The 25349-nt window shown below is 40.2% G+C and overlaps 3 protein-coding genes across 3 annotated transcripts; 1 reads left to right on the plus strand and 2 right to left on the minus strand.

The window, feature by feature from the left end:
- The first annotated feature begins 2824 nt into the window (after positions 1 to 2824).
- Positions 2825 to 5707, plus strand: LOC141015937 (uncharacterized). Its single transcript, XM_073490159.1, has 4 exons — positions 2825 to 2912; positions 3112 to 3177; positions 3263 to 3349; positions 3726 to 5707. Exons 1-4 carry the CDS (start codon positions 2858 to 2860, stop codon positions 5705 to 5707), a joined length of 2190 nt encoding a protein of 729 aa, XP_073346260.1. The 5' UTR covers positions 2825 to 2857.
- Positions 5708 to 6360: 653 nt separating this feature from the next.
- Positions 6361 to 19559, minus strand: fdxr (ferredoxin reductase). The gene is made up of 12 exons (XM_073489760.1): positions 19120 to 19559; positions 18692 to 18795; positions 16575 to 16670; positions 15132 to 15254; positions 14925 to 15038; positions 14702 to 14803; positions 11175 to 11282; positions 10104 to 10188; positions 7497 to 7696; positions 7225 to 7396; positions 6962 to 7135; positions 6361 to 6841 (listed from the first exon to the last, which is right to left on the minus strand). The coding sequence occupies exons 1-12, from the start codon at positions 19196 to 19198 to the stop codon at positions 6711 to 6713; spliced, it is 1488 nt and encodes a 495-aa protein (XP_073345861.1). The 5' UTR covers positions 19199 to 19559; the 3' UTR covers positions 6361 to 6710.
- A 1380-nt stretch (positions 19560 to 20939) lies between these two features.
- Positions 20940 to 22890, minus strand: LOC141015625 (uncharacterized). The gene is made up of 4 exons (XM_073489761.1): positions 22731 to 22890; positions 21782 to 22147; positions 21572 to 21690; positions 20940 to 21475 (listed from the first exon to the last, which is right to left on the minus strand). The coding sequence occupies exons 1-4, from the start codon at positions 22804 to 22806 to the stop codon at positions 21332 to 21334; spliced, it is 705 nt and encodes a 234-aa protein (XP_073345862.1). The 5' UTR covers positions 22807 to 22890; the 3' UTR covers positions 20940 to 21331.
- Between the last annotated feature and the right edge of the window lie 2459 nt (positions 22891 to 25349).

Genomic DNA, 25349 nt, shown 5'->3' on the forward strand with positions numbered 1-25349 from the left:
TGTCTTATTTGATCATATGTCCGTCTCTTAGTTGGAAACAGACAGCAGGATATATCAATTACTTGTTACAAAACAATTTGGTTGAAAGTGTGGATGACTCATTTAATTAAGGGATTGATTTATGGGCCTGTGTTTGTCAGAATGTCAACAGTACTACAAACCGAGCCATTACAAGCTGTAACGAATTTCATGAACCAATGAAAAACAGGCTCAGTAGGTGTCACACAAAGACACAATACAAATATCTACCTGTGAAATAAATTTGATTACTGTAACTACTCTGCAAAATCTATTCAAATGAATGCATGCTGCAGTTGTGTAAATTTAAACCCTATTCATCGAAAAATAAACGATTGATGAGGCTTAGAATGCACATACTGTACAAAGATTCACAAAAGTACTTTAGTTAAGAGGATCAAACTTAAATAATTCATAACTGAAAGTATTAAGAACAGCTACAGGATTTCACAAAGTCCCTTGAATTTAATGTAAGTTTTTACATGACTTTTTTCAAGAAAATCCATGACATGAACTGGGAGGGCCGAGGTGACTTGGTATAGAATGACCAATGTGGTAAAAATCCAAATAAAGCTGACACCAATTACACATCAGTAACAATAATCCACCATTGAAATATATTTCACAGTCTAAAAGAGGCTATTGTAAATAAGGAATACTGAGAAACCCTGAATCCTTACCAGAATGTAAAAGCTGAAATCTTGAGTAAAAGGCATGAGTTGGATCTGACAATGTTCTCCATGTATGTCAGACTGCACACTGGCTGCAACTATCTTAATTACTCCATTATGTTCTCAGTTCATTGATTAGTTGTTTGGTCAATGAAATCTCAGAAAATGGGGACAAATGTTGATCAGTGTTTCCCAAAGCCTAAATCCTAAAAATGCCTTGTTTTGTCCACAACACAAAGATATTCAATGTACTGTCACTGAGGAGTAAAGTACATAAAAAAGTAAAAATAGTCACGTTTACAGTAATGTAGAATTCTTCTAATGAGCAGAGAATTACAAAAAAATCATGACTCTGAATCAAAGTCACATCACATGTAAGCTCTGCAATGATAGAAGACACATGGATTTAACCTGCATCTGCCAGTGTTCATCCCTAAAAACCAAACCAAACAAAAACTTCCTTTCAGTTTAGTCACTGATGTTCTTTTGCAAAAATGTGATTTCATTATTTTTAAATAATATGTGAAATGAACAACAACCTAATATATTTACAATGTATCAATGTATACAGAAATAGGAAATAAGCTGAGATGGAAACAGCAGAAAGAGGATGAAAGAAAAGCTGCTGCTTGTAGCAGAACTTGGTCAGAGCAATCATATATCAAGGAGAATTTAGTACCAAGTGTGTGCCAACCATGACGACGCATTGAAAGTGGTAGAAAAACAAAAGAAAAGGGCAGCAATGGCTTATTGAGGGGGGATCTAATTTGAACTATTTTACAACACCCAAATTAAAAATGTTGGGGTGCTGTGTAAAACAAATATGGAACGTAAACATTTGCAAATCATTGTTGTATGCACAGTTTGGTAGTTTAAAGAGTCCCACTCAACTCAGATAAAATGTCACATAAATGCCTTGAGGTGTAAATACACTGATACACAGTGGACACTGGGCCCCACACCACACCAATAAGGTACATTCATATTTAGCATGAACATGTAAATGACATGTAGATGTATTTATTATTGCACTGCAGCATTGCAAAATAATGTGTTATTGAAGCACTAAGCACATAAGAGCAATAGTATTCTAGATTTTATGAATAAATGCAGGCTTCCTGGATTTGCATTGCAAAAATGGGATTTAAACCATGAAATCAGTGATGTGTTGTAGTGCTTCAGCCCCAGTCTTAAAGGACTGCTATATGTTTTGTAAACCACCAGATGTCACTGTGCTTCGTGCCTTTGCCCAGCAGCTTCAAATCCTTTTGAGAAAACGGCCCTGCTTTCCCTGCACCTAACCAGGTGGTTTTGGTTCCTGAACCTAACCCTCTCGAGGGTCTATCATGTAGTCGATGTCCTGAGGCTCAGCCCGCAGATAGACTGACTTGGTATTTTTGGCACAAACCCACAGAAAGTCCCAAAACATTTACAGGGCTTCATCAGCCCATCGCTACTAATTAGTACATTAGTACAATCATTACCTAGGCAAAAAGGCATGACCAAATTATGATCTGTGCTTACCTTAAAAGTCTTGAATGGCCTTGCTCTTAAATACATTTAAGATTTTCCAACCTAAACTAACTCTACTAAGCTGCTTTCAAATCTCTCCTTAAAATCTTTCTTTTTGTGCAAGCTTTTGGAAATGTATGATGCATGACCTTGTACTTATTTATACAGTTCGTTATATCTTTGTATTTGCATTTTATTGTTTTTATGCCTCCATGTTATTATCTTTTATTCTCACTTCATCTGCCATGTCTGATTTTCTTTTCTTTTATAAATTACTAATTAGGAAATGTGCCATATATGTCCCTATTATGGCCTTTAAGGGCTTCCATAGCTGTCTGAAGAGGAGAGATATCTCTTCTGTTTTACCCTTTTTAATGGAGCTTTATCAATGTTTGGACCTAATGTGAGATTGAATTTAATAATTGAATGTCTCACAAACATACAACCAAAACAAATTATATGAAATAAATAAATCCAACATGTGTCATAATAAATAAATACAAATGAACACATGCTTGTCACAGGAGGGGCTGAATTGCAGCTGCTCTGAAGAAAGCTAATTAGAGCTGATCAGCAACAGCTGTGCCACCTGCATGAGAGGCTTTTTCAGACCCAGCGTGTGGCACAGGTAGCATTTTCTCTTGGTGACTGATGCAATGGGAGCTCTTTGGGCCTTCTTCATTTGTGTCCTGACTGTCTGGCTTACCAAAGGTTTGCACATTTCCTTCTATTTCAAGCTTCTGTTTAAAAAAATTGGTAATGGAGTATAGAAACTGTAAGAGTAAGTTTTCATGATTTCTGGCAAAAACTGGCATAACTTGAAGTGAAATTTTAGCTGTCACTGGTCTGTGATGTATCGTGCCATCAAACGGCATGAACATTTGATTAATAGCAAGTGTACTATCCATAGGCTCTTGTTTGCCAGTTGGTGGGACAAATGAAATTATTGATCATGGGCTTCAGAGGAGAATGGAAGGTAAGAGCATTTGTGCCCAAATCTTTTCAGAGCTCTTTTCAGAGCTACTTTCTGGCACTAACTTAATTTCCTTTTTGTACAACAGATTTGTCTCCCAATGAGCTCTCGTTACAGAAGGCCTTTGCACTTCTCCAGTCAATGGAGTCCATGTTGGAGCAAGAAGCTAAGGAAGGTGAGCAGGTTCAGCGAAATCCTACTGGTAGAATGTGTGTGTGTGGAGCCTATTAGTCTTACAATGAGATCTATTTTTCAGTTCAATGCTTTTGTCTGGTGTTGCAACAAAATGCCTAACTTTAACTACATCACCTTACAATGTCAAGTATACAGCTGCTTTAACACCATGGATGCACAAAGGGCCAAATGTTCTGTTGGACTGGTGGTCAGAGTTTTAAGTCTCTTATGGTGTATCTGAAGTTTAATACAAATTTTTTAATTTAAAATCCCAAGTTTTTTAGCTGAATTCTCACAGCAGTGTGTCAGTGTAGGGAACATTACTCAATTCCTTTCACTTCACAATTGTTTTTGTCAATCAACTGTCTCGCTTTCAGTACAACTGGAAACCAATGCTGTGGAAGCTGAGTCATCAGTTGGGCACCTGAAATTTGCACAAACCCTGAACAGACCAAAACAGCTCAAAACTGGCAGCAGCAGCCACCACAACGGCAGCGCCGTCCACGCCTACAACGACAGCAGCAGCAGCAGCCACCACAACGTCAGCGCCGTCCACGCCTACAACGACAGCAGCAGCAGCGGCCACCACAACGTCAGCGCCGTCCACGCCTACAACGACAGCAGCAGCAGCAGCCACCACAACGTCAGCGCCGTCCACGCCTACAACGACAGCAGCAGCAGCAGCCACCACAACGTCAGCGCCGTCCACGCCTACAACGACAGCAGCAGCAGCAGCCACCACAACGTCAGCGCCGTCCACGCCTACAACGACAGCAGCAGCAGCCACCACAACGTCAGCGCCGTCCACGCCTACAACGACAGCAGCAGCAGCAGCAGCCACCACAACGTCAGCGCCGTCCACGCCTACAACGACAGCAGCAGCAGCAGCCACCACAACGTCAGCGCCGTCCACGCCTACAACGACAGCAGCAGCAGCAGCAGCCACCACAACGTCAGCGCCGTCCACGCCTACAACGACAGCAGCAGCAGCAGCAGCCACCACAACGTCAGCGCCGTCCACGCCTACAACGACAGCAGCAGCAGCAGCAGCCACCACAACGTCAGCGCCGTCCACGCCTACAACGACAGCAGCAGCAGCCACCACAACGTCAGCGCCGTCCACGCCTACAACGACAGCAGCAGCAGCCACCACAACGTCAGCGCCGTCCACGCCTACAACGACAGCAGCAGCAGCAGCCACCACAACGTCAGCGCCGTCCACGCCTACAACGACAGCAGCAGCAGCCACCACAACGTCAGCGCCGTCCACGCCTACAACGACAGCAGCAGCCACCACAACGTCAGCGCCGTCCACGCCTACAACGACAGCAGCAGCAGCGGCAGCCACCACAACGTCAGCGCCGTCCACGCCTACAATGACAGCAGCAGCAGCCACCACAACGTCAGCGCCGTCCACGCCTACAACGACAGCAGCAGCGGCAGCCACCACAACGTCAGCGCCGTCCACGCCTACAACGACAGCAGCAGCAGCCACCACAACGTCAGCGCCGTCCACGCCTACAACGACAGCAGCAGCAGCAGCCACCACAACGTCAGCGCCGTCCACGCCTACAACGACAGCAGCAGCAGCCACCACAACGTCAGCGCCGTCCACGCCTACAACGACAGCAGCAGCCACCACAACGTCAGCGCCGTCCACGCCTACAACGACAGCAGCAGCAGCAGCCACCACAACGTCAGCGCCGTCCACGCCTACAACGACAGCAGCAGCAGCAGCCACCACAACGTCAGCGCCGTCCACGCCTACAACGACAGCAGCAGCAGCAGCCACCACAACGTCAGCGCCGTCCACGCCTACAACGACAGCAGCAGCAGCAGCCACCACAACGTCAGCGCCGTCCACGCCTACAACGACAGCAGCAGCAGCCACCACAACGTCAGCGCCGTCCACGCCTACAACGACAGCAGCCACCACAACGTCAGCGCCGTCCACGCCTACAACGACAGCAGCCACCACAACGTCAGCGCCGTCCACGCCTACAACGACAGCAGCCACCACAACGTCAGCGCCGTCCACGCCTACAACGACAGCAGCAGCAGCCACCACAACGTCAGCGCCGTCCACGCCTACAACGACAGCAGCAGCAGCCACCACAACGTCAGCGCCGTCCACGCCTACAACGACAGCAGCAGCAGCAGCAGCCACCACAACGGCAGCGCCGTCCAGCCTACGGCAGCAGCAGCCGCCACTATAGCAGCGCCGGCCATGCCTGCTGCAGCAGCCGCCACTATAGCAGCGCTGGCCACCACAACGGCAGTGCCAAGCTTGTCTACGACAGCAGCAGAAAAGGTTCCTTTACCTAAAGGCATCCTTCCTGAAGCCAGAGGGGGCACTTGAAGGTAGTGCAAAAGCTGCAGATTGATGCAGGGGCAGTCATCCATGCTTTAGATCTTGGGATCCCAAAACTGATCACAAACTCTAGTGTCCACATTGAGACGCCGCTAAGGTCGGGAGTAGGTTTGTGGAACCATGCAAGAGTTCATTTGAAGACATTTCTGTATGTTCCAAGTTTTCTCTGCTTTAAATAAAACTCTTAACTGATATTTGTTTCCTTATTTCTTCTTTCCCAGATATGAGCTTTGGAATGAGTTTAAAAAAACAAATATAATTACTGGGTTTTGTGCAAGCGAAAATAGAAAAGATATTTATCTTTTTTGTTTGTGCACAAATTACAGCTGCCAAAGCTGTGTCTCCACCTGTATTTTGAATTCAAGACTTGGAATGTAATAACTTAAAACTAGCTACTTGTTGAGTATAAGAAAATTAGAGTTGCATCACTAAGGACAAATTCCAGACTGCTCCCAGAGAGCAGTTTGCAGCATTAATGTACTGACCAGGCAAGTAACCAGTGATGTCAGCCTGATGGGGATTAGCAAATATCTCCAACACAAAAAAGCATATTTAATACAAACTAGGCCAAAACCCACCATGTAGCCATCTAAGCTGACAAATGACTAGCAGAAACTATTTAGAATTGAGCAAGGGGGAAATGCTACTCAAAGACCACAATAAGTCATTTTATTTTGTATTATAATTCAAAATGGACAGGATAACCATAAACTTAATTTTATGAAATGTGAGTATAAAAAACATTGTAGAGACTTGCATTGCAATAGTTAATTAATTATGGCATCCATGATAAAGAATATAGGGTTAAACTACAGTACCCCCTACCTTTTGATGTGTACAATATGAATTCAGTCCATGTTAAGTGCTTCATCATGCCATTTCTTTTCTGTGTCCATGGTGGTCAGTCATCGAAGTCCTCATTGATATGTTAGCGACTACTGTACTTCTATACTGCACTTATTCGATCCAGTGTTCACCTGTAAGTGTTCAGTCACTTTCGAGCCACCTGCAGCATTTCCTCCACAGTCAGTAATTTTTCTCTGGGTTTTCCACTGGCTTCACCCCTACTCATCTCCAGACTGTCAATCTTTTCCCAGTTGGAGAAAATCACTGGTTTCACTCCTACAGAGGATAAAAAAATTAATTAAAAAACACATTAAGTCCAAACCAACATACTCCTGGTTAGGTTGCGGAATCCAACATTCCCACTGTGATGAAACAACCAAAGAGACAGTAGAGTACCTCTTTCTTCTAGCAGGCCACTGATGCTTTGTGAACCAGGCTTGGCAGCTGATACATCCACCGTTCCAGACTCCATGTCCTCCACCACGGAACGTGCAGTGTCAAAACTATTGTTCATAGTGGTGGCTATCACCCCAGTAGGGCCTGTTTTCAGCCAGCCACTACAATATAGACCTGGAAAGAAAGATGGATACATTACATTTTTTCAGTTAAACATTTTAGCTTGATGAGTGGTGTTGTTCTTTATGGTATTTACTGAGTACCTGTAGTGTGTTGAACACGGCCCATGTTGTTTGGGACGATGGCTTTGTGTGAGTCAAACGGCAATGATGGATCAATGGGGAGGCTCTTGTAGCCGATACTACTAATGACCAGACCACAGGTCACATCCTCCACTTCTCTAGTGAGCACTGCCCGGGCTCCCTCACCTGAACCCTGGACACACAGAGGTAACCGTCTTTAACCAGACCTATGTACTAGGCAGCTGCACATGGCTACATGACTTTTTGAGTTTTAAAATCCAAACTCTGTTTACCTCCAGCCTGTTGACTGCCAGTCGGATGCCAGCTGTTCTGTTGTTGTCAGGGTTGGCCAGGATTTCAATAGGGCTCCGTAAGAATCGAAAGGCCCAGACACGGGAGGCTTTGTTTCGCCTCTCCTGCTCCTTCTCACCTGGAATCTCCAGGGCCGTCTTCAACATCAACTCTGTCAGACGCTTCCTCGGCCTTGGCAAATCTGACACAGCACAGATACTTATGTTTAAAATGAACAACTGTCGGCTTTGAGATAATTTCTGATCCCAATTGTTTCCTTTAACTTTAAAGTGGTGAGAAAGAGTGAGAGAGTATGTGTGAGTTACAACAACTTCATGTTTTATGGCATCACCTTGAAATTCGCCACAGTGCCACACCGAAGCTGCTCAACAACAACTCACAGTTTTTGGTATGATGCATCATCAATGTCTTATGGCTTATCTGACCAAATTTGAGGTGGATATATTCAAACTGGGAGGCGCAGTACACCAAAGTATAAAACATGATATTTCCTGTTGCCAGTAGGTGGTGCGATGTGTTCAGACTGGGACTGTTACCACACATGTACAGTTTGGGGCAGATTCAAACAAGTGCAGTGGAGTTACACACAACATCCTGTTTTTGTAAAAATATGCAAATCTGACACCTTGCTATGGCAACGCCGTTGGACGAAAACTCCTTTGACCCTTTTCATCGTTAAAATCTTGTCTGTAGGCTGACCAAGTTTAAGTGGATTGGATTAAAGCCCTAGGATGAGTTCAAGTATGCCCCTGAAAACTGCCAAAAATGCACTAAATTCTCATAATAAACTCAAAATGGAAGACTTCAGCCCTAGTCTAGGACATTTGTATCTATGTAACAAATGTTACATATTGAATGTGAATTTCGGTCAAAAGTTAAAGGGGGGGAGGAGCTTCGTTTTTCTCAAAAGTGTTGGGGTCGCTATAGAGCCAGTTTTCCACATGCATTCCCGAGACCCATATCAGATGTACATTTTCACTGATTTTGACAACCTTGAAAAGTTTTGTGAATTTTCAAGCATGTTTAGCCTGTCAAAAATAGGATTTACTTTGAAGAAGAAAGAGAGAGAGAGAGAGACAGAAAGAAAGATTTTATTTTATATTTGTTTTTAAAAAAAGGCAACAGATAACTTTTTTTTAAAAAAGGAATACATTCTTGATACATATGCATACACCATAACATTTTTAGCTAAACTTTTATTTAAACCACTTTTTTTGCTTATATTAGACTAAAATGCTCCTCAATCTACTTGACTATAACCACTTGACAACTTGCTGATTAAAGGTTTACTGACTAATTCATCGTGACTAAAATATATCAAAAGCCATTGGCCAGAATATTGATGGTTCTTAAGACAAGACAAAAATGTTTTGTTGATAAAAATCTGACTAAAATTAAATGATATTTGATCTCAGGACTAAGAATAAACATAAATTGCAAAATTAACACTAGTACATATACCCAATCTAAGTGTGTGTGCGTATGTGTATTTTCATCTGTGTTTGTGTGCATAGTTTACAGTAAGTGCACACATGATCATGTGGCTTCTGCCATTTTAGTGAACATGGAAAAAGTGTGTAGGTGTATCTGTGAAAATGTAGCACATATTCAGAAGTGTGCATATACCAGATTTCAGTTATCAAAAACCCATACAAGGACCTACACACACACACACACACACACACACACACACACACACACACACACACACACTACTAACAAAAATATCTCCACACTGCAGTGAAAATGTTTAAATTCTTCATAAATTTCCTGTAAGTGCATGTATTTTGATGTGCTGCTGTGACCACAAACAAGTCACCACTGCAGTGTTGCTAATATCATCACTGACAGTCTGAGTTTAGAGGCACTGACAAGAAGAAGACACGAACCACCAACTTCTAATAATATCCTTCACTTACTGCTTGACATGTTTACCAGAGATGAGCTCAAGGTTCTCATAATTAGCCATGAACTGGGGCAAGGAGATTGTTACTTATCACTATCAGCCGGAACATGCTCAGCACCATTAATCAGCCCAATGTCATCTCTGTAGCAAGGATAAGACCTGACCACAAGGTCATCAGGACGATGATGGCATGTGGACTTGCATATATTTTGAGTTTTTAAACCTGCAGTTTCTTCTCAACAGTTTCCATTCACCTCACCATATATGGCTATAGGTCTCAATAGGGCATGTTCCGCCTGTTAACCACAGCGTACATATCTTCCTTCCTTCACCAGTGTCTGAAATGTCAAAGTCGTATTACTGTTGCACCCATACTTTCAACACATTTACATTACAACAGTTACTATGTTACATGTTCTCCACTCCCAGTTTAGGAAAAGAAAAACAAACTCGTATTCTGTATTACTTTTTATAAATACGTTACTGTATGTAACCTATTGTACTACGTTAACTCAAACTGTGAAATGACCTCATTCTCAGGACATGGTGTCAACTGAAGATACAGTGTACAGTGCAAATCTTCACATTTACCCAGTTCAAGAAGAGCAGACTGATGAAATGATAAAAGGGAAGTGCAATCCTCAAAAATGGGAAGGATATGAAGATAAATTTAATTTCTTACCTTTAAGGGCCTCTTTAACACCCTCAAAATCATCTGCCATCATCTCAGGTCTAGTGTCCGGCAGGTTTACCATTTCTCTAAACTCCTGCAGACATGGAAAGACAGCAGGGATGACTCATTTGGACAGTAAAACAAATTAAAGTTGAAAAGAGGTGTCTCTCTTAGTGACAAACTATGGTGAGTTTAAATTGTGGTTTACTACATCTTGGATCTTATTTTCATAGTTCTGGACATTATTTCTAACTATATTCCGTGGTAACACTGTACTGACCACAGAAGCAGTTCAGAAAGCAGCGATATGATCTTAACTAGTAGTTCTTTGCCACCAGGAGTAATGGTACCCTATGGGGTACTTGTGCTGTTAAAATGGGTACATGGAAAGGCAGTGTGCAGTAGTTCAATTAAATTGAAAATCAATGAATTATGTTTGGTCAAAAAAATATCCACAAGTTTGTATTTGAGGAAAACAAACATCTTTACAGGATGATGAATCTGTGTGATACTGATCTTTAGTTAATTTGTTTTTAAATATTTAGCTAAAAGTAATGGATATAAGAGTTGTAATCAGGTCAAATTAATGTGGCAGTGGTGGTGTTGGATGCACCGATACATAACGTCCCATAGGTGCTCAATTGGATTTAGGTCAGGGGAACGAGAGGGCCAGTCAATGGCATCAATGCCTTCGTCATCCAGGAACTGTCTACACACTCTGGCCACATGAGGCTGGGCATTGTCCTGCACCAGGAGGAACCCAGGGCCCACTGCACCAGCGTGAAGTTTGACTATCGCTCTGAGGATTTCATCCCGGTACCTAACAGCAGTCAGGGTACCATTGGCTATGACATCGAAGTCTGTGCGACCCTCCAAGGATATGCCTCCCCAGACCATCACTAGCACATCATTTAATGTAGGTCAAATGAAATCACATGGGTTAGAATGGGGTTGGAGTAGTGTTCATAAAACAAGAAGATCGTTACAGCTGAGAGACTGTACAGTACTTTCTTTTTTAAGATAAACATCGCCAACAGTTGTTATTCCTTTCTTAAACAAACTATCTCTTCTGACACACACCTTGATCGTGCAAGCAACCTGTATGGGTCCTCTCCTGCCAACAATCAGCACCCTGCGGACCTGGCTCTTGACCAGAGCCTCCAAGGCTGGCTGGGTGATGTCAGTCTTCTGTAAAAAAAAAAAAAAAAGAGAAGTTTTCCATTACAGGGGCTCAAACTCACAAACAAATTCTTTATTTTCTTCATTCATAACAAAACACTGCAAAATGCAGTGTCAACAGTGACAGGCCTTAGGGATCTTCTTCTTTTTTTAAACATGTTTACATTTTACGCTTTTCCGTTTTCTTTGAGTTATGAGTCAGTGGTCCACATAGAATACCAAAAACTGGAAATCATTTGCATCTACTTTCTGTAAATTTGATGATTAAATGTATCTGCAGGCAATCTCAGTGGATTGTAAACACACAATTCAATGGTGCAGTAAGCAAGAAAGATTGCTGACTGTCTCATTCCCAGGTCGTCAAAAACCAATGCTTTGGATAGGTAGGTCACCAATCCACCTGGGAATCTGTTTAAACAGTCAACCATCTTTCTCCAGAATCAGTTCATGTACCTTTAACCCCAACATGGAGCTGTTATCGCATGATATCAGATTGTCTTGTAGAGCAATGTGAGAAGGTGTGATGGTAATCTTTTTAAAGAGATGGAGTTACAAGTTGCTCCCTGCCAAACTCACACTTTAACGCAACAGCAACTGTCAGATTATTTTAGTGGCCAAGATGATCTCACCATCCTGTAAACAACAGAATCTTTGCAATCTTCTGAGGGCAAAGCATTCAAGATTTGCTGTGTTGAAATAGTTTCAGACTGAACACCTCTCTTCCGTACTTATTTCACTCCTCAATGGCTTCATACATTAAAGATCATGCTGTGTGGTTGCTTTGCTTGTTTGCTATACATTTATTATTATATTATTATGTTGAAGCTACAACAGGATATGCAGGAATCCTGAAGTTAAATTTAATACCTTTTAAGACCTTGTTTAAGACCCATTCTATACATTTTAAGACCTAATAGCCACCTCGAGTTCTAACCGGTTACATCAGCGACAAACTTTAACTTACATTTACTATGTATTGATTGTAAGATATCACAACTTAACAGTCTTAGCTTGTGGTAACACAACTCAAATAGGCGGGGTGGGAACATAGCGCAAGAGAATGATGAATGAGAATGAGTGATTAGCCCAATGCAAGGTTTATTAGAAAGAAACCATTAGAAGCCAGTAATTGACCAACAAACAAAACAATTGACAAAACTAAAAATTAAATATATTAAACTTTGGTGAGCTTGAGGAGGAAAAATACGATTTACTTGGGAGAAGAAAGAGAGAGAGAGAGGGATTGAGAGAGAGAGAGAGAGAGAGAAAGATTTTATTTTATATTTGTTTTTTAAAAAAGGAATACATTCTTGATACATATTATGCATACAGCATAACATTTTTAGCTAAACTTTTATTTAAACCACTTTTTTTGCTTATATTAGACTAAAATGCTCCTCAATCTACTTGACTATAACCACATGACAACTTGCTGATTAAAGGTTTACTGACTAATTCATCATGACTAAAATATATCAAAAGCCATTGGTCAGAATATTGATGGTTCTTAAGACAAGACAAAAATCTTTTGTTGATAAAAATCTGACTAAAATTAAATGATATTTGATCTCAGGACTAAGAATAAACATAAATTGCAAAATTAACACTAGTACATATACCCAATCTAAGTGTGTGTGCGTATGTGTATTTTCATCTGTGTTTGTGTGCATAGTTTACAGTAAATGCACACATGATCATGTGGCTTCTGCCATTTTAGTGAACATGGAAAAAGTGTGTAGGTGTATCTGTGAAAATGTAGCACATATTCAGAAGTGTGCATATACCGGATTTCAGTTATCAAAAACCCATACAAGGACCTACACACACACACACACACACACACACACACACACACACACACTACTTATATATCTCCATTATCTTATCTCCATTCTATTAAATATCTCCACACTTCAGTGAAAATGTTTAAACTCTTCATAAATTTCCTGTAAGTGCATGTGCATTCGGTGTGCTGCTGTGACCACAAACAAGTCACCACCGTGTTGCTAATATCATCACTGACAGTCTGAGTTTAGAGGCACTGAAAATGACCATGTGTGACGGTTGGATGGTAATCTTTTTACAGAGATGAGTTACAATTTGCTCTCAATTTGCTCATGCCATGTTCGAACTCCCTCACAAAAACCCAGTGGTGGAAGAAGTATCAAAATCTTTTACTCAAAACAAAGGAGCAATACAACAATGTAAAAGTACTCCACAACAGGTTAAAGTCCTGCATTCAAAATCCTACTTAAGTAAAAGTACAGTATTATCAGCTAAAAGTACTTAAAGGTAAAACTTGTTCTGTAGAAAATTGGCCCTGTGACTGATATATTATTAGATCATTTATCATTAGATTATTAGTATTGTATCAATTCTGTTGGAGCTGTAATTACTCTATAACCTATTAGGTAGTTTCATCCAGTGGTTCCCAAACTAGGGGACAGGCCTGAGGGGTGCTGAGATTATTAATGGAGTAGAAAATAAGAAAAAAGTTCTGCTATGCAAATTTGTATTATTTTCCAGAACTTTGGTCTAGTCTTGGCTTTTTTGTGAAATATTTCTGAGTTTTACCTCAAAGAGCCTCAGATATCTATTTAAAGTAAACAATATGAGGAGTTAATAGGGTAACAAGTTATCTGGTAACAACTCATGGTCACGCAATGATTAAATTAAGGTAAACTTTACCTATTTGGATAAATGTACATATTGAAAACAAGCTATAAAATTGAATACCTTGGAAAACAGCATATCAGACTTTTTAATAATTTTTAAGGGCCTTAATTTTCACTAAACTGATTTATGAACTTCTAATACTTTTTAAGACCCCGCATACACCCGGTACAATCAACTTTCTTTTTGTGTTGATTCTGGCGGCCCCTGTGGACAAAAGATCATCATAAAGATCATAAACTGGCTTACTTGAGCATTTCTTTTGAAAGCGAGTAATAGAAAGCGGCAACATACATTTAATACCATTTTTTCTTTTTTTAAACACAGCTGTTTGCAGGATGCATAGTGTCTATGTAAGGTCAATAACTGTAATATGACAATGGTAAAACAAAGTAAACTTTGTTTTAGTGTCGTACCACCAGACTACAGAGCAGCTTCTTTCCTCAGGCTGTGAGACTCCTCAATTAATCCTCAGCACTCTGCCATAAAAAAATATTTTAACTTTATGAATAATCCAACCCAGATAAGTCGGAATCCAACCCAGTGACAATCATTAAGAATAACTATATAAAAATAGACAATCTTCTGGCTAATGTTCTATTTGCTTGTATGTGCTTCCTATTGTGTCCTTAATAAATACACTATCTTATCTATCTAGTTCATATAGAGGCAACAGTATTAAACTCAGACTGTTTCATAACCAGTTAGAAGTTCCTTGTAGTGTGTTTAAATAACCAAGGCTGTGTGTTTCCCACCTTTAAAATGTCAATGGGAGCCAGCAGGATTCTTGCTACATCCAAGGCCACGTTGCCTTGTCCCAGAATGACTGCTGTTTCACAATTCAGGCCCGGACTCAGCTGGATTGAAATGATAATAGACAGAAACTGAGATTTGAAGATAAAGACATGGAACGAAAGTAAAAAAACAAACAAACGACAGGACTAATCTGATAATGTCTTCACACAATCTAAAGCATACCTCTTGACAGTTTGGCAGCCCATTATACCAGCCAACGAAGTCTTTGGCAGAGTAAACACCGGCCAAGTCTTCTCCTGGCACTCCCATACTCCTGTTTCCCTCTGCTCCGTAACTCTTACATAAAAATATACAAAAAGCAACTAGTAAGGATGCTTATGCACACAAACATCATTAGGACAACAGAGCAGTGTGTTTTCGTGTCCTTACCAGTACGACTGCATGATAGGCTCGCTGCAGCTCCTCAATGCTCACATCCTTCCCCACATTCACATTCCCGTAGAAGCTGCAGCGTGAATTTTTGGCTGTCTGTGTGAATGTGTTGATGACGTTCTGACAACAAGAAAATATCTGAATTATTCAAACGAAAACAATAAAAAGTTACTTTAGCACTGATTAAACTCAAATACAGGCACCAGTTTGTTATGGGACCACTATTGAAAGACTAGTCTAATGCAGGGGTTTTTCAAGTTTGACTGTCACTCCAGACAACTGCAACAATTGGAACCATTCAAATCTCCTTTTCACCCTCTACACATCGGACTTCAGTCACAACACTGTGAACTGTCACCTCCAAAAGTTCTTTATTCATTGTAAGAATTGGGGGTCAAAGTGTACTATTTGTCTTGTACAAGCATTTTTTGGAAATCATACACCGACATGAGCAAAATAGACTTAATATGAAATAAAATGAAACGCAAAACTTTGAATACATTTTACAGCATCTACTTAAAGGCCAGTTAAATGTTTTCTATGACTTTAAATTAAATTAAATCATTACACAAGGATGTATCACTAAATGTTGTAATCTTTCTGTTCATTTCACCGCTCTGCTGTAAGAGTGAAAGCTTTTTTAAGACTTTGTCTTGCACATGCAACTCTGTAACACAACACAGCATTCTCCAGGAGAACTCTTGTGTGTGATATCAGGTGTCGCTAATTCCCTGGATTACATAAAACAGGTTTCACATAGTTTCAGTTACTTGAGTGAATGTAAACACACACTGAATGACATGTAAAACTCTTGCAGTTTAAGTGATAGTAGATTTTAAAGTAAGGCAAACTATAGAATACGTTGCATGGGAAAGCAAGGTATAACTAAGACAACACAGAGAAACAATAAATAGGAACCATCCTGTGATTGGATCACACCAGCCACGATGCCCTTCAACATGTTGACTTTCTGACCCATGCCTACTCAGTAGTTATTTCTACATTATTTGTTCAGAACTATACACCTATAAAGCCTTGTGACTGTATCTTACTTCTTATACAGTTATGATGCTATTGTGTTGACAAAATCTGTCCACAGACAGACAGTATAAACACCTGGCAAAGCACTCAAAAACACTTTAGTTGTAGTTCTCGATACAACTGGTATCTTGGTGACCACCTTTTTGCCATGATCACACTCTAGTGGAAGATACTTTAACTTCTTGTATGCTAAATTGTAAATGTGTACTTTTTATACTCTAGTCCTAGTATATAATATAACTTTAGATCACACTGCATACCTGTACACCACAAAACCTAAAGTCTGCTGGTTACGTGGCTGCTTCAAAACCTGCTGAAAGTCCTTATCAATTTTAAATACCCAAATAGTGTAGGACAGTTCTCTAGCATGTCTATACACGTCTATTGAGGACTAGATACCTTGACTTCGGGATGATCAGGGGCCACCCCGAACCTGACCAGACCGAAGGGGACGGGCAACCGCTCATAAATGTCCACCTCAACATCTTGGCGGGCCTGTGAGGATGAAAAAGAAAAAAAAAAACACAACATGTAAAATTGAATTCAGTCACAACACTGTGAACTGTCACTTCCAAAAGTTCTGCGACAATACAGCCATTGTTGGATATGTGACTGAGGGGAAAAAACAGGAATATAGGAGGGTTATCAACGACTTTGTTAACTGGTGTGAATGCAACCACCTGCATATAAACACCAGTAAAACAAAGGAGATGGTGATCAACTTCCAGAGGAAGACACCACAGATCACACCAGTGAACATCCAGGGTTTGGACATAGAGATGGTGGCAAAATACAAATACCTGGACTGGACTGACAACACAGATGCCCTGTACAAGAAGGGCCAAAGTCGCCTCCATCTGCTGAGGAAACTGAGGTCCTTTGGGGTGCAGAGGACATTACTTTGAACATTTTATGACACTGTGGTAGCATCAGCGCTCCTTTTTGCAGTGGTCTGCTGGGGAGGTAGCAGCACAGACAGGGACAGAAATTGACTAAACAAACTGGTTAGGAGGGCCAGCTCTGTCCTGGACTGTCCGCTGGATTCCTGTTTAAAGAGCAAAAATAAAGTAGGTGCTTTCCTTCATTTGTCTTATGTGTTTATTTGCATGGTAATGGCAATTCTATTTGTTCTGTTGCCTATTAATTATCAATCTAATGAAAACATTTTGTCATGTGTTACATTATGTTCATTCTGTATTAGAAAGAAAATAGCCAGGTGACTCAGAAATACCAGTTTGGTCTACACAAAGTGATCTGCGAGGTTATTTCCTATCCTATTCACACCAGGTCTGTGAGGTTGAATGTTTGCACATCTATCTACAAGGCATCAACTCTAAAATAAACACGGTTCAACGAGATGGGGTGTGGTAGATATAATGGGGAAGGAGCAAGGTGAACATCTATTCATCTGTTTTGACTCGTGATTTATCTAGGTGGGGCTGTAGGCTAAAACGTTAATACTACACATACAGATACATTTTCTTTTGGTCAACTGAAAAGTCTTAAACTTTGAAACAGTCTCAATGTAATACTGATCCCTCTATATGATCTACAGTATATAAGCAAGCAAGAATAGTTATTACTAATGCCTGTCACCAGGTCAGATTCCGACTTATCCAGGTTGAATAAATCATAAAATTCAAACTATTTTTTAATGATGGAGTGCTGAGGATGAATTGAGGAATTTCACAGCCTGAGGAAATAAGCTGCTCTGTAGTCTGGTGATACAGCACCAAGACGAAGTACACTTTGTTTCACCATCCTTAACATTTGCCACACGGGCCACCAGAATAAACAAAAAATTACAGTTCCTTGCCATTCATTGTTGTAGCTTTAACTGCCTTTCAAATAAGATTTAACCAATCCTAAATAACATTTGAAACATGCAGTAAAGAAAGAAATGTACAGTGTATTGCCACTGTTACAGACTTGGAGTGTTTTTATCTTCATCCATAAACAACAATAATGACAATAATAGTTGTTTTTTGTTTTTGGGCTCAAATAAGAGTAAGACACCAACATACTATCAGTTATCATGTTATTTCTACAACAAACCTCTAAAAAAATAAAGTGAAGGTATAAAGAAATCATTTATAATGTTGAAGCAGATGTGATACAGTTAACAAGGATAAGAGTGCAATACAGCAGTGAAAAATATAAAACCATGATGCCTGTTCGAAGTAGACAATTTGATGAAATATAGATTGAAATCGTATCAATTTATTAGTCAACTGAGATTTTGTCGCTCCTTTACGCCATAATAGTTATCTCTTTAACATCTTTGGGTGTGTTAGGCCATTGTAGGCAATGTTTCAAATCAGTGAGCAGGACTGCTTCATGGAAATATGAGATGTTTTTATTTTTTATTTAAAAACTTGTTTATCTGGTTATTGTATCCATAATCAGTCTCTGATTTTCTAGACAATATACAACGATATATACTACTAAAGAAGCCTTTATCCATATCACCCAATCTTAATGTCACACACCCACCAACACTGCCAAACAGGAAGTACCTTGAGCAGATGCTGTGCCGTGTAGAACCCTGCTGGGCCGCTGCCAACAATACACACCTTCGGGCTGCAATTGGAAAAGGATGCCCTTCCACACGCATTTATACCTACAGAATGAGCAGAGAATCAGAATTGTAATTGGACTAAATAACTCCTTATTTAGGCATTATAATAGAATTCATACCCAGGTAAGTTCATTAACAGTTCACAGTCAACCAGGGGAAAGGTTGGCACTAATAACTGCCCACTACGGGTTTTCTCATTGAAAGACAGAGTTAAATGTTACTGACATAACTGAGTGACGTCAAGGAGTGCGTAGCTTTGTAGATAGGCCATTTTTGTACAGGGTTTGACACATGTTGCCTCCACACAGGACAACTAACACTTAAAGCACCATGACTACATATACATACAGTTTGTGGGCGCCTCACCATCATGAAGTCGACTTATCCATCTACTTCTCCCAGTCCTCAAGCTCAAACAGGACAACAGCAGTTTGTGGCCGCTCATCCTTCTTCCCCGGCTACAGACAGGCTGCCTGGCTTGGACCAAGAAAAAGTTAAGTCCACTGTATCGTTTTCCTGGTACTTTGTGACCAGCTCTGCGTCACCGCCTCTGTTTTGAGCTTTGGACAGTCAGTCAGTCAGCTCGACAGAGAGCCGAGCCCAAAAGTCAAGGTGATAAACGTCCCTGTCTCTGGTAGTTTCCTCAGGCTACGTGTCGTCAACTAAAGTCAGCAAACCGGTGCTAAGACCTGGCTACATTTGTCAGTTTCGACCCGCGTAAATTATAATTCAAATATTACCTTTATTGCACAGTTAACTACAGTATTGCCATAAGTAAACAGACCGGTTTCAAAGCGTCACCTTGTGTTACACTCACAACAGTCCGTGGACAGACGAACCAGTACTTAGGTTCCGCAGCAGCATTCAGTCCTTATATGAACAGTCTGTTCTCAGGCTAGCTCAGAGGATATTGGCCAACCCAGTGCATATCCTCCACACAGAATATGAGCTGTAGTCCAGGGACATACGATACAGAGACCCCCACTTTAAACTCAGTCGTTTTAAAAATTCATTTTGTGCCTACCTCGATCACACTTTTAAACAAAGCTGCTTGAGGCTGAAGGGATTGTGCAATGGGCTCATGGTGTTCTTTTTGATTTATTATGGGGTGTGTGCAATATATGTTATGTGCTGTGTTTTACCGTGGGGTAGGTGCCATATTTGTTATGTCCAATTTATTGCTGTGACTGACATAGCTGGTGCTGTTTTGATTTATTCAGTTTATTTTACTGTAACTTATGTACACAGCATTTGAGTCCAGGACAAATTTCCCTGTGGGGACAGTAAAGTATATTGTATAGTATTGTATCATATTGTATTGTTAGATATACTTTAAAATTAATGAGATCTTCTACAGAAACTACAACTGACTGACAGCTTCCACTACTGAGTAAGTATTTTCCCTAGGTTTCTGTGTGAACTAATTTGTCATGGAATAATCCATCCTATTTTGCAGAAAATGGCATTGTGCTCTCGGAAATATTTAGTATTTTATTTTTGTGCTTAGGCCTATAGTAAAATAAAATTTAAAAAAAGAAGAAATATACAGTAGGCGCAGGTGGGATTAAAAAAACAAACACCTGAGGAACCCACCTGACACTTAAATTAAAGACAGCCGACCATACAGACATATTTTTAAATCTGTAAACACAAGGCAGAAGAGAATACAGTTTCCAAACAAGAAATACTAGAAATAAAAAGACCAAGGAAGAAAAAGAAGTAAAGGAAGTGAGAGTGAGGATTACAATATCACATTTGCACTGCTGACATACTGTTATTTTACCTCATCTAGCCTACATACTGCACTCCCTAAAGAGAAGTTGTTAAAGCTCTCTTTTTTTAAATAAAAAATGTTGAAGTGAACTTAAAAACTGTTCCAACTGAAACTGAAAAAGGCTAGTTCTGTAAAACTGACTATAGAAGATCAACAGATCTGGTGTGATAACAGCAAATCTGAGACGTAGTTACAAAAACACCAAGAAAGTAAATGGGAAGTGAATTGTACAGTAACTTTGTCCCTTTAAGCTGGAAATCAGCATGGAAACATCATGCATGAATGTTACCATACTAAGAAATATAGTGTGAATGCTATTTTGAGGTGGATTTTCTCTTCCTCCAGGTTAAGGAGGCAGTGGTGTGTTATCTGTGTAAGTGTTTTTAAAAAGGACTTCAACGCAACAGCAAAGTGGAAGAAGCTTAGATTTATTGCACAAATCAAATAAGGCAGAAAACAATGGTTCACATGTCTTTGAAAGTTCAACATTTTCATATGAGTCACAGGGGAAATATGTAGAATGCTGTAAAACACATGTGATGACAAAAATGTATGCTCTGCATTTTTTCTTCACTAACACTGTTCACATGCGTTTACAATCTACATCAGCCAGGATGTGGTAGCTCAAACACATTTCTGCACACAAAAGACATATTCGAATATCAAAGGAAATGAATAGGAGAGCACAAAGTGAGACACCTTTTCCTTTGTTGAGCTGCTGACTCAATCTGTTACAAACACACTGACATAGTCATCACTAACTCATCATCATCATCATCGTCATCATTACATCGATTCCTAGCATCACAGAATACCCCTGAAGTCCAAAGGGTTTGCAGAGGTGATTAGGTATGGACAATGTTGAACTGTCTGATGAGGACAGACATGTTGAGGCCTGTTAGGTCTGGATGGTCTTACTTCTCTGGCAGGTCTGAATTTCTTTTTAAACTGTAGAAACACAAAGAAAACATAATAATTGGAATGCCATGGTGTTTTCTTTACATGGTTATGACAGCAGGTCCATCTGCTTACAGTAGTACTTACTCGTTTGGATCTCACAATCACTGCTCCAATGAAGAGGATCAGTATGGCAGTGAATGCTGTCACACTCATAAAGATGAGATTCTCAGTGTGGATCCTGCATTGTTCCTGGGGGTCTCTCTCTGTGAGGAAAACAGAGGAAAGTTAAATCAATAACAAAAACAGTTAGTCAAGTGTATTACAAATAGACAGTGCATGTTTGAGCTTAACTACCTCTGACAATGATAATGGTGCCAGTGCTGGATCGGGTCTCTTGGTTCCCTTTGACTGAGTTGAAGTATACCCAGCTGCAGTAATACCAGTCTGTGTCCTCCAACCCCAGCAGAGACAGCTCCCAGGTGAATCCATGGCCCTCAGTGATCTGCTGCTCTTTAGCTATGTGAATGCGGCCTTCAAAGTTTTTAGCAATGGTATCCTGGGTGACTTGTCCTTTATCCAAGGCAAGGAACACAACGTCTTTTTTGCCATGGAAACCCCTGTGCAGGTAGACCCCCATGGTTTCAGACAATGATGTGGAGCATGTGATCTTTGTAGATGAGTTGACTCTTACTTGAGAGATGGACATGGGCTCTTGGGAAACTGTCAGAGAGAGATGTATTGTTAGTGATTAGCAGGTCATTATATCAGTTCAACCTTAAAAAAAAAACACCCCACCCCCCAAAAAAACAAAAAAAAAACAAAACAAAACAAAACAAAAAAAACCAAAACAAAAAAAAAAAAACATTTTAGAGAAAGATTTCTCACAGAACTAAACTAACTATATAAAGTTGCTAAAACCAGCTGAAGCTTGACCAGGTACAATAGTAAAATGCTATTGTATCAGTCACAAAGGTGATTTTTACAGATCGAGTACTGTTTCTTTTGATACTTAAAGGACATTTTGCAGATAAAATTACTTTTAATTATGTGGGATTCTGAATGCATGACTTTCACTTATGACTCATTGTTTTATCGGTACTTTTACTGAAGTGAAGAATCAATATAGCATATTTCCACCACTGCTTTTAGAAACAAAAACAGGATGAAGCTGCAAACAAACAGGAAAGATGACTCAGACTCACCACTGAAGACATCTGTTTTGGATCTAAAGCCCAACACTTATCCATCTTTCACTTTATATTTTACATTGTATTTTCTCTCTCTCTCTCACACACACACTCACCTGTCCAGGTGCTGAGTATGACCTCAGCAGGCATGCAGAGTAGTCCCAACACACAGCTCCACCAGTGGGCTTTCATCCTGCAAGCTGCCTTGCAGGCAGGCTACCGCAGACTCAGCCCGAGACGCAGCAGTCTGACTGACTGACTGACTGACAGGCTGACTGTAACATCAGTGCTTGAAAGACGAAGTGAGGCGTGAAAAGGAAATGAGACACTTGTTTTTTCAGCTGTGTGTGAGTGTGTGAGTGTGTTGTGCTGTATCAGATCAAAGACGTAGAAGTGATTGTTACTGGCAAAACACTATCTTACATCACCAATAACTGTTTCATGTACATTGCCGCTGTCTAGTCAAAGCCACTTATCTCCAAAATGCCAACAAGAAAAACAGCCATGATTTCAACTTCGTGGCAATGCATTTTTCATGATTCAGTGACTTTGTAAATGGTTTGTTTGGCTTAAGAATTAGGAGAATTGTCTCACCTCATAAAGTTTTATCAAAAAAAACCTCAAAAACACCAAATTTGGAGATATGTGGTTTTGACTGGACAGTGACGACATGCACCATAATTGACTTCCATAATCTTTCACTATGCAGTTATGTCTGCAACTGGGCACCAAATCACCTGGGAAAATGATGGTTTACTGGTGATCCATTTTTATGTGCTTTCATGGCTCCATGATAGGCTAAATAAATGAATAAACTAACATTTTGTCCTGTGTTGTTGGTAGGCAACAATAAAGAAAAACCCATCCGCTGTGAGTCTGACAATGTTACAAGAGTGCAATGGTAAAGCGGTGGAATACTCTTTATAAAATAGCTCTCTTCAGAATCACAGAAGACGTTATAACACTGTTTTTACAAACTGAGCAGTAATCTTTAATCAATTCAAATCATCATATCCACATGGATCCATCTGTACAAAGACTACAAAGAATACTGAAAAATGTAATATGACAGTATGATTTTTCAGAGGCAGGAAGCCACACAACCAGCTCTGGAGAGGAATAACTTTGATAAACAATGAATGCCTGTCCTTAGAGATTTGAGTAATGGAAAACTAAATGGAAGAAACCTCAGGACATCCTCACACACAAATATTTAAACACAAATTTCACACTTTTATCAGGCGATCGGAGTGTTCCTTCCCCGAGCATTTGGGGTCTCCTTGAGTCTCTACCTTTTTGATACATGCAATTATTCCTCTGCCTCGTTTAGTTCCAAACAGGAAAAACAAAATGCCAAAAACAACAAGGGCGATGAAAATACTCAAAATGACAGGTGTCACGTGAAGGTTGGCGGCCTGCTCAGTGTGCGATGGTGACTCAATTTTACCTGGCAAGAAAAAATATACTTAGATTAACATGTGGATTAAATCCAACTTGTTCTGAACTTTCATTTTATAGAAACGGACAGTAGTAATGGACACACACTCATTTACATACATTTGCTAGAGGACTTTAAGACAGTGGAAGCTACTCACGTTGGATGCTGTTGGAGTTCTGTTTAACTTGTAGTTTGGTATGTGACTGAGCTGTACCACAGTCTGTCCGTATTACAATGGTGTAATTTCCATCCTCCATGACATTCGACATGGTCAACGACACATAAGTCAGATTATCCCAATCACAGGTGTATTTCTTCGAGCCACTGTTACATGGTATTTTGCCATGTGTGTTACTCCAGTCATACGAATAACCTGTACAGTCCACAATCACTATCCTTATAGTGCAGTTTAGTGTCAGCGCTTCTCCGGTTTCCACTGTCTGGTTGCACTCCACTGACACTCCTGGATTTGTTACTGCTGGATGAGAGAAAAAGGGCAATAAATGCCTCTTTTTGTTATCTACTTCAAAATGTATTGTAGAGTAGATCTTTATTTGCAGTACAAGCAATATAATAAAGTACCTGCGGTGAATGATGCACTGTTTTGTAGAAAAGGAACTACAAAGAGCAGAGTCAAACATGTCCACAGGCAGGACATGCTGTAGGTTTCACAGTTGTCAGAAACTGGAAGAAAGAGAAACAGATATTAAGAACAGAGTATCCCTTACTGTCCTGCCTAACTTAGGTAGATCTCAACAAGGCTCACCTAATGTCATACTGTCTAAAAGATTAGGTAGATAACATTGAAGGGAGGCATTTAAGTTTTTCTTGTATTATTTGTTTAAATAACCCAAAATCAGCAGGTTTTGAATAATCAACAATCAAGTTCTTTTTGATCTAATTCAAACAAGTTTATGACATTTTACACATAGGTCCCTCCGCCTCCTTGCAACCTTCTGATCAAAATGTTTGAATAATACTTCAACATTTTTGGGACATATGCCGAGAGGCAAATTAGAATATTGTTCTTGTGTGTGTTAGCTGAATATGAAGCTACAGCCAGCCGTCAGTGAGCTTTGCATAAAAAATATCTGCAATCACTGATGTTTTGGCCAATTTAGGCATTTAAAACAATCTACAAATTGTACAAAAACAGCAAAATAACACCTTGCACACAGTTTCTGAGTGGAACACTAATGTCTTGAATGCAAATCCCAGGTCTATAACAATTTGTCAGATGTAATCATAACAATGTTATGTGTTGAAAACTTGTATGTTGAAGTAAACAGGTATGTAA

The sequence above is a fragment of the Pagrus major genome, chromosome 20 (assembly GCF_040436345.1).
Source record: "Pagrus major chromosome 20, Pma_NU_1.0".
Lineage (NCBI taxonomy): Eukaryota > Metazoa > Chordata > Actinopteri > Spariformes > Sparidae > Pagrus > Pagrus major.

Bases quoted from the DNA above. Each gene is read 5' to 3' on its own strand.
- LOC141015937 (XM_073490159.1), top strand. From the start codon at position 2,858: ATGGGAGCTCTTTGGGCCTTCTTCATTTGTGTCCTGACTGTCTGGCTT. The intron at 3,178-3,262 runs GTAAGAGCATTT...TTTGTACAACAG, and splicing joins GCTTCAGAGGAGAATGGAAG to ATTTGTCTCCCAATGAGCTC. The intron at 3,350-3,725 runs GTGAGCAGGTTC...TCTCGCTTTCAG, and splicing joins GGAGCAAGAAGCTAAGGAAG to TACAACTGGAAACCAATGCT.
- fdxr (XM_073489760.1), bottom strand. From the start codon at position 19,198: ATGAGCGGCCACAAACTGCTGTTGTCCTGTTTGAGCTTGAGGACTGGG. The intron at 7,397-7,496 runs GTAAACAGAGTT...CTGTGTGTCCAG, and splicing joins TGGCAGTCAACAGGCTGGAG to GGTTCAGGTGAGGGAGCCCG. The intron at 6,842-6,961 runs GTACTCTACTGT...TATCCTCTGTAG, and splicing joins TGGCCTGCTAGAAGAAAGAG to GAGTGAAACCAGTGATTTTC.
- LOC141015625 (XM_073489761.1), bottom strand. From the start codon at position 22,806: ATGAAAGCCCACTGGTGGAGCTGTGTGTTGGGACTACTCTGCATGCCT. The intron at 22,148-22,730 runs GTGAGTGTGTGT...TCTCTCTGACAG, and splicing joins CATACTCAGCACCTGGACAG to TTTCCCAAGAGCCCATGTCC. The intron at 21,476-21,571 runs GTAAGTACTACT...GTGTTTCTACAG, and splicing joins TGATTGTGAGATCCAAACGA to TTTAAAAAGAAATTCAGACC.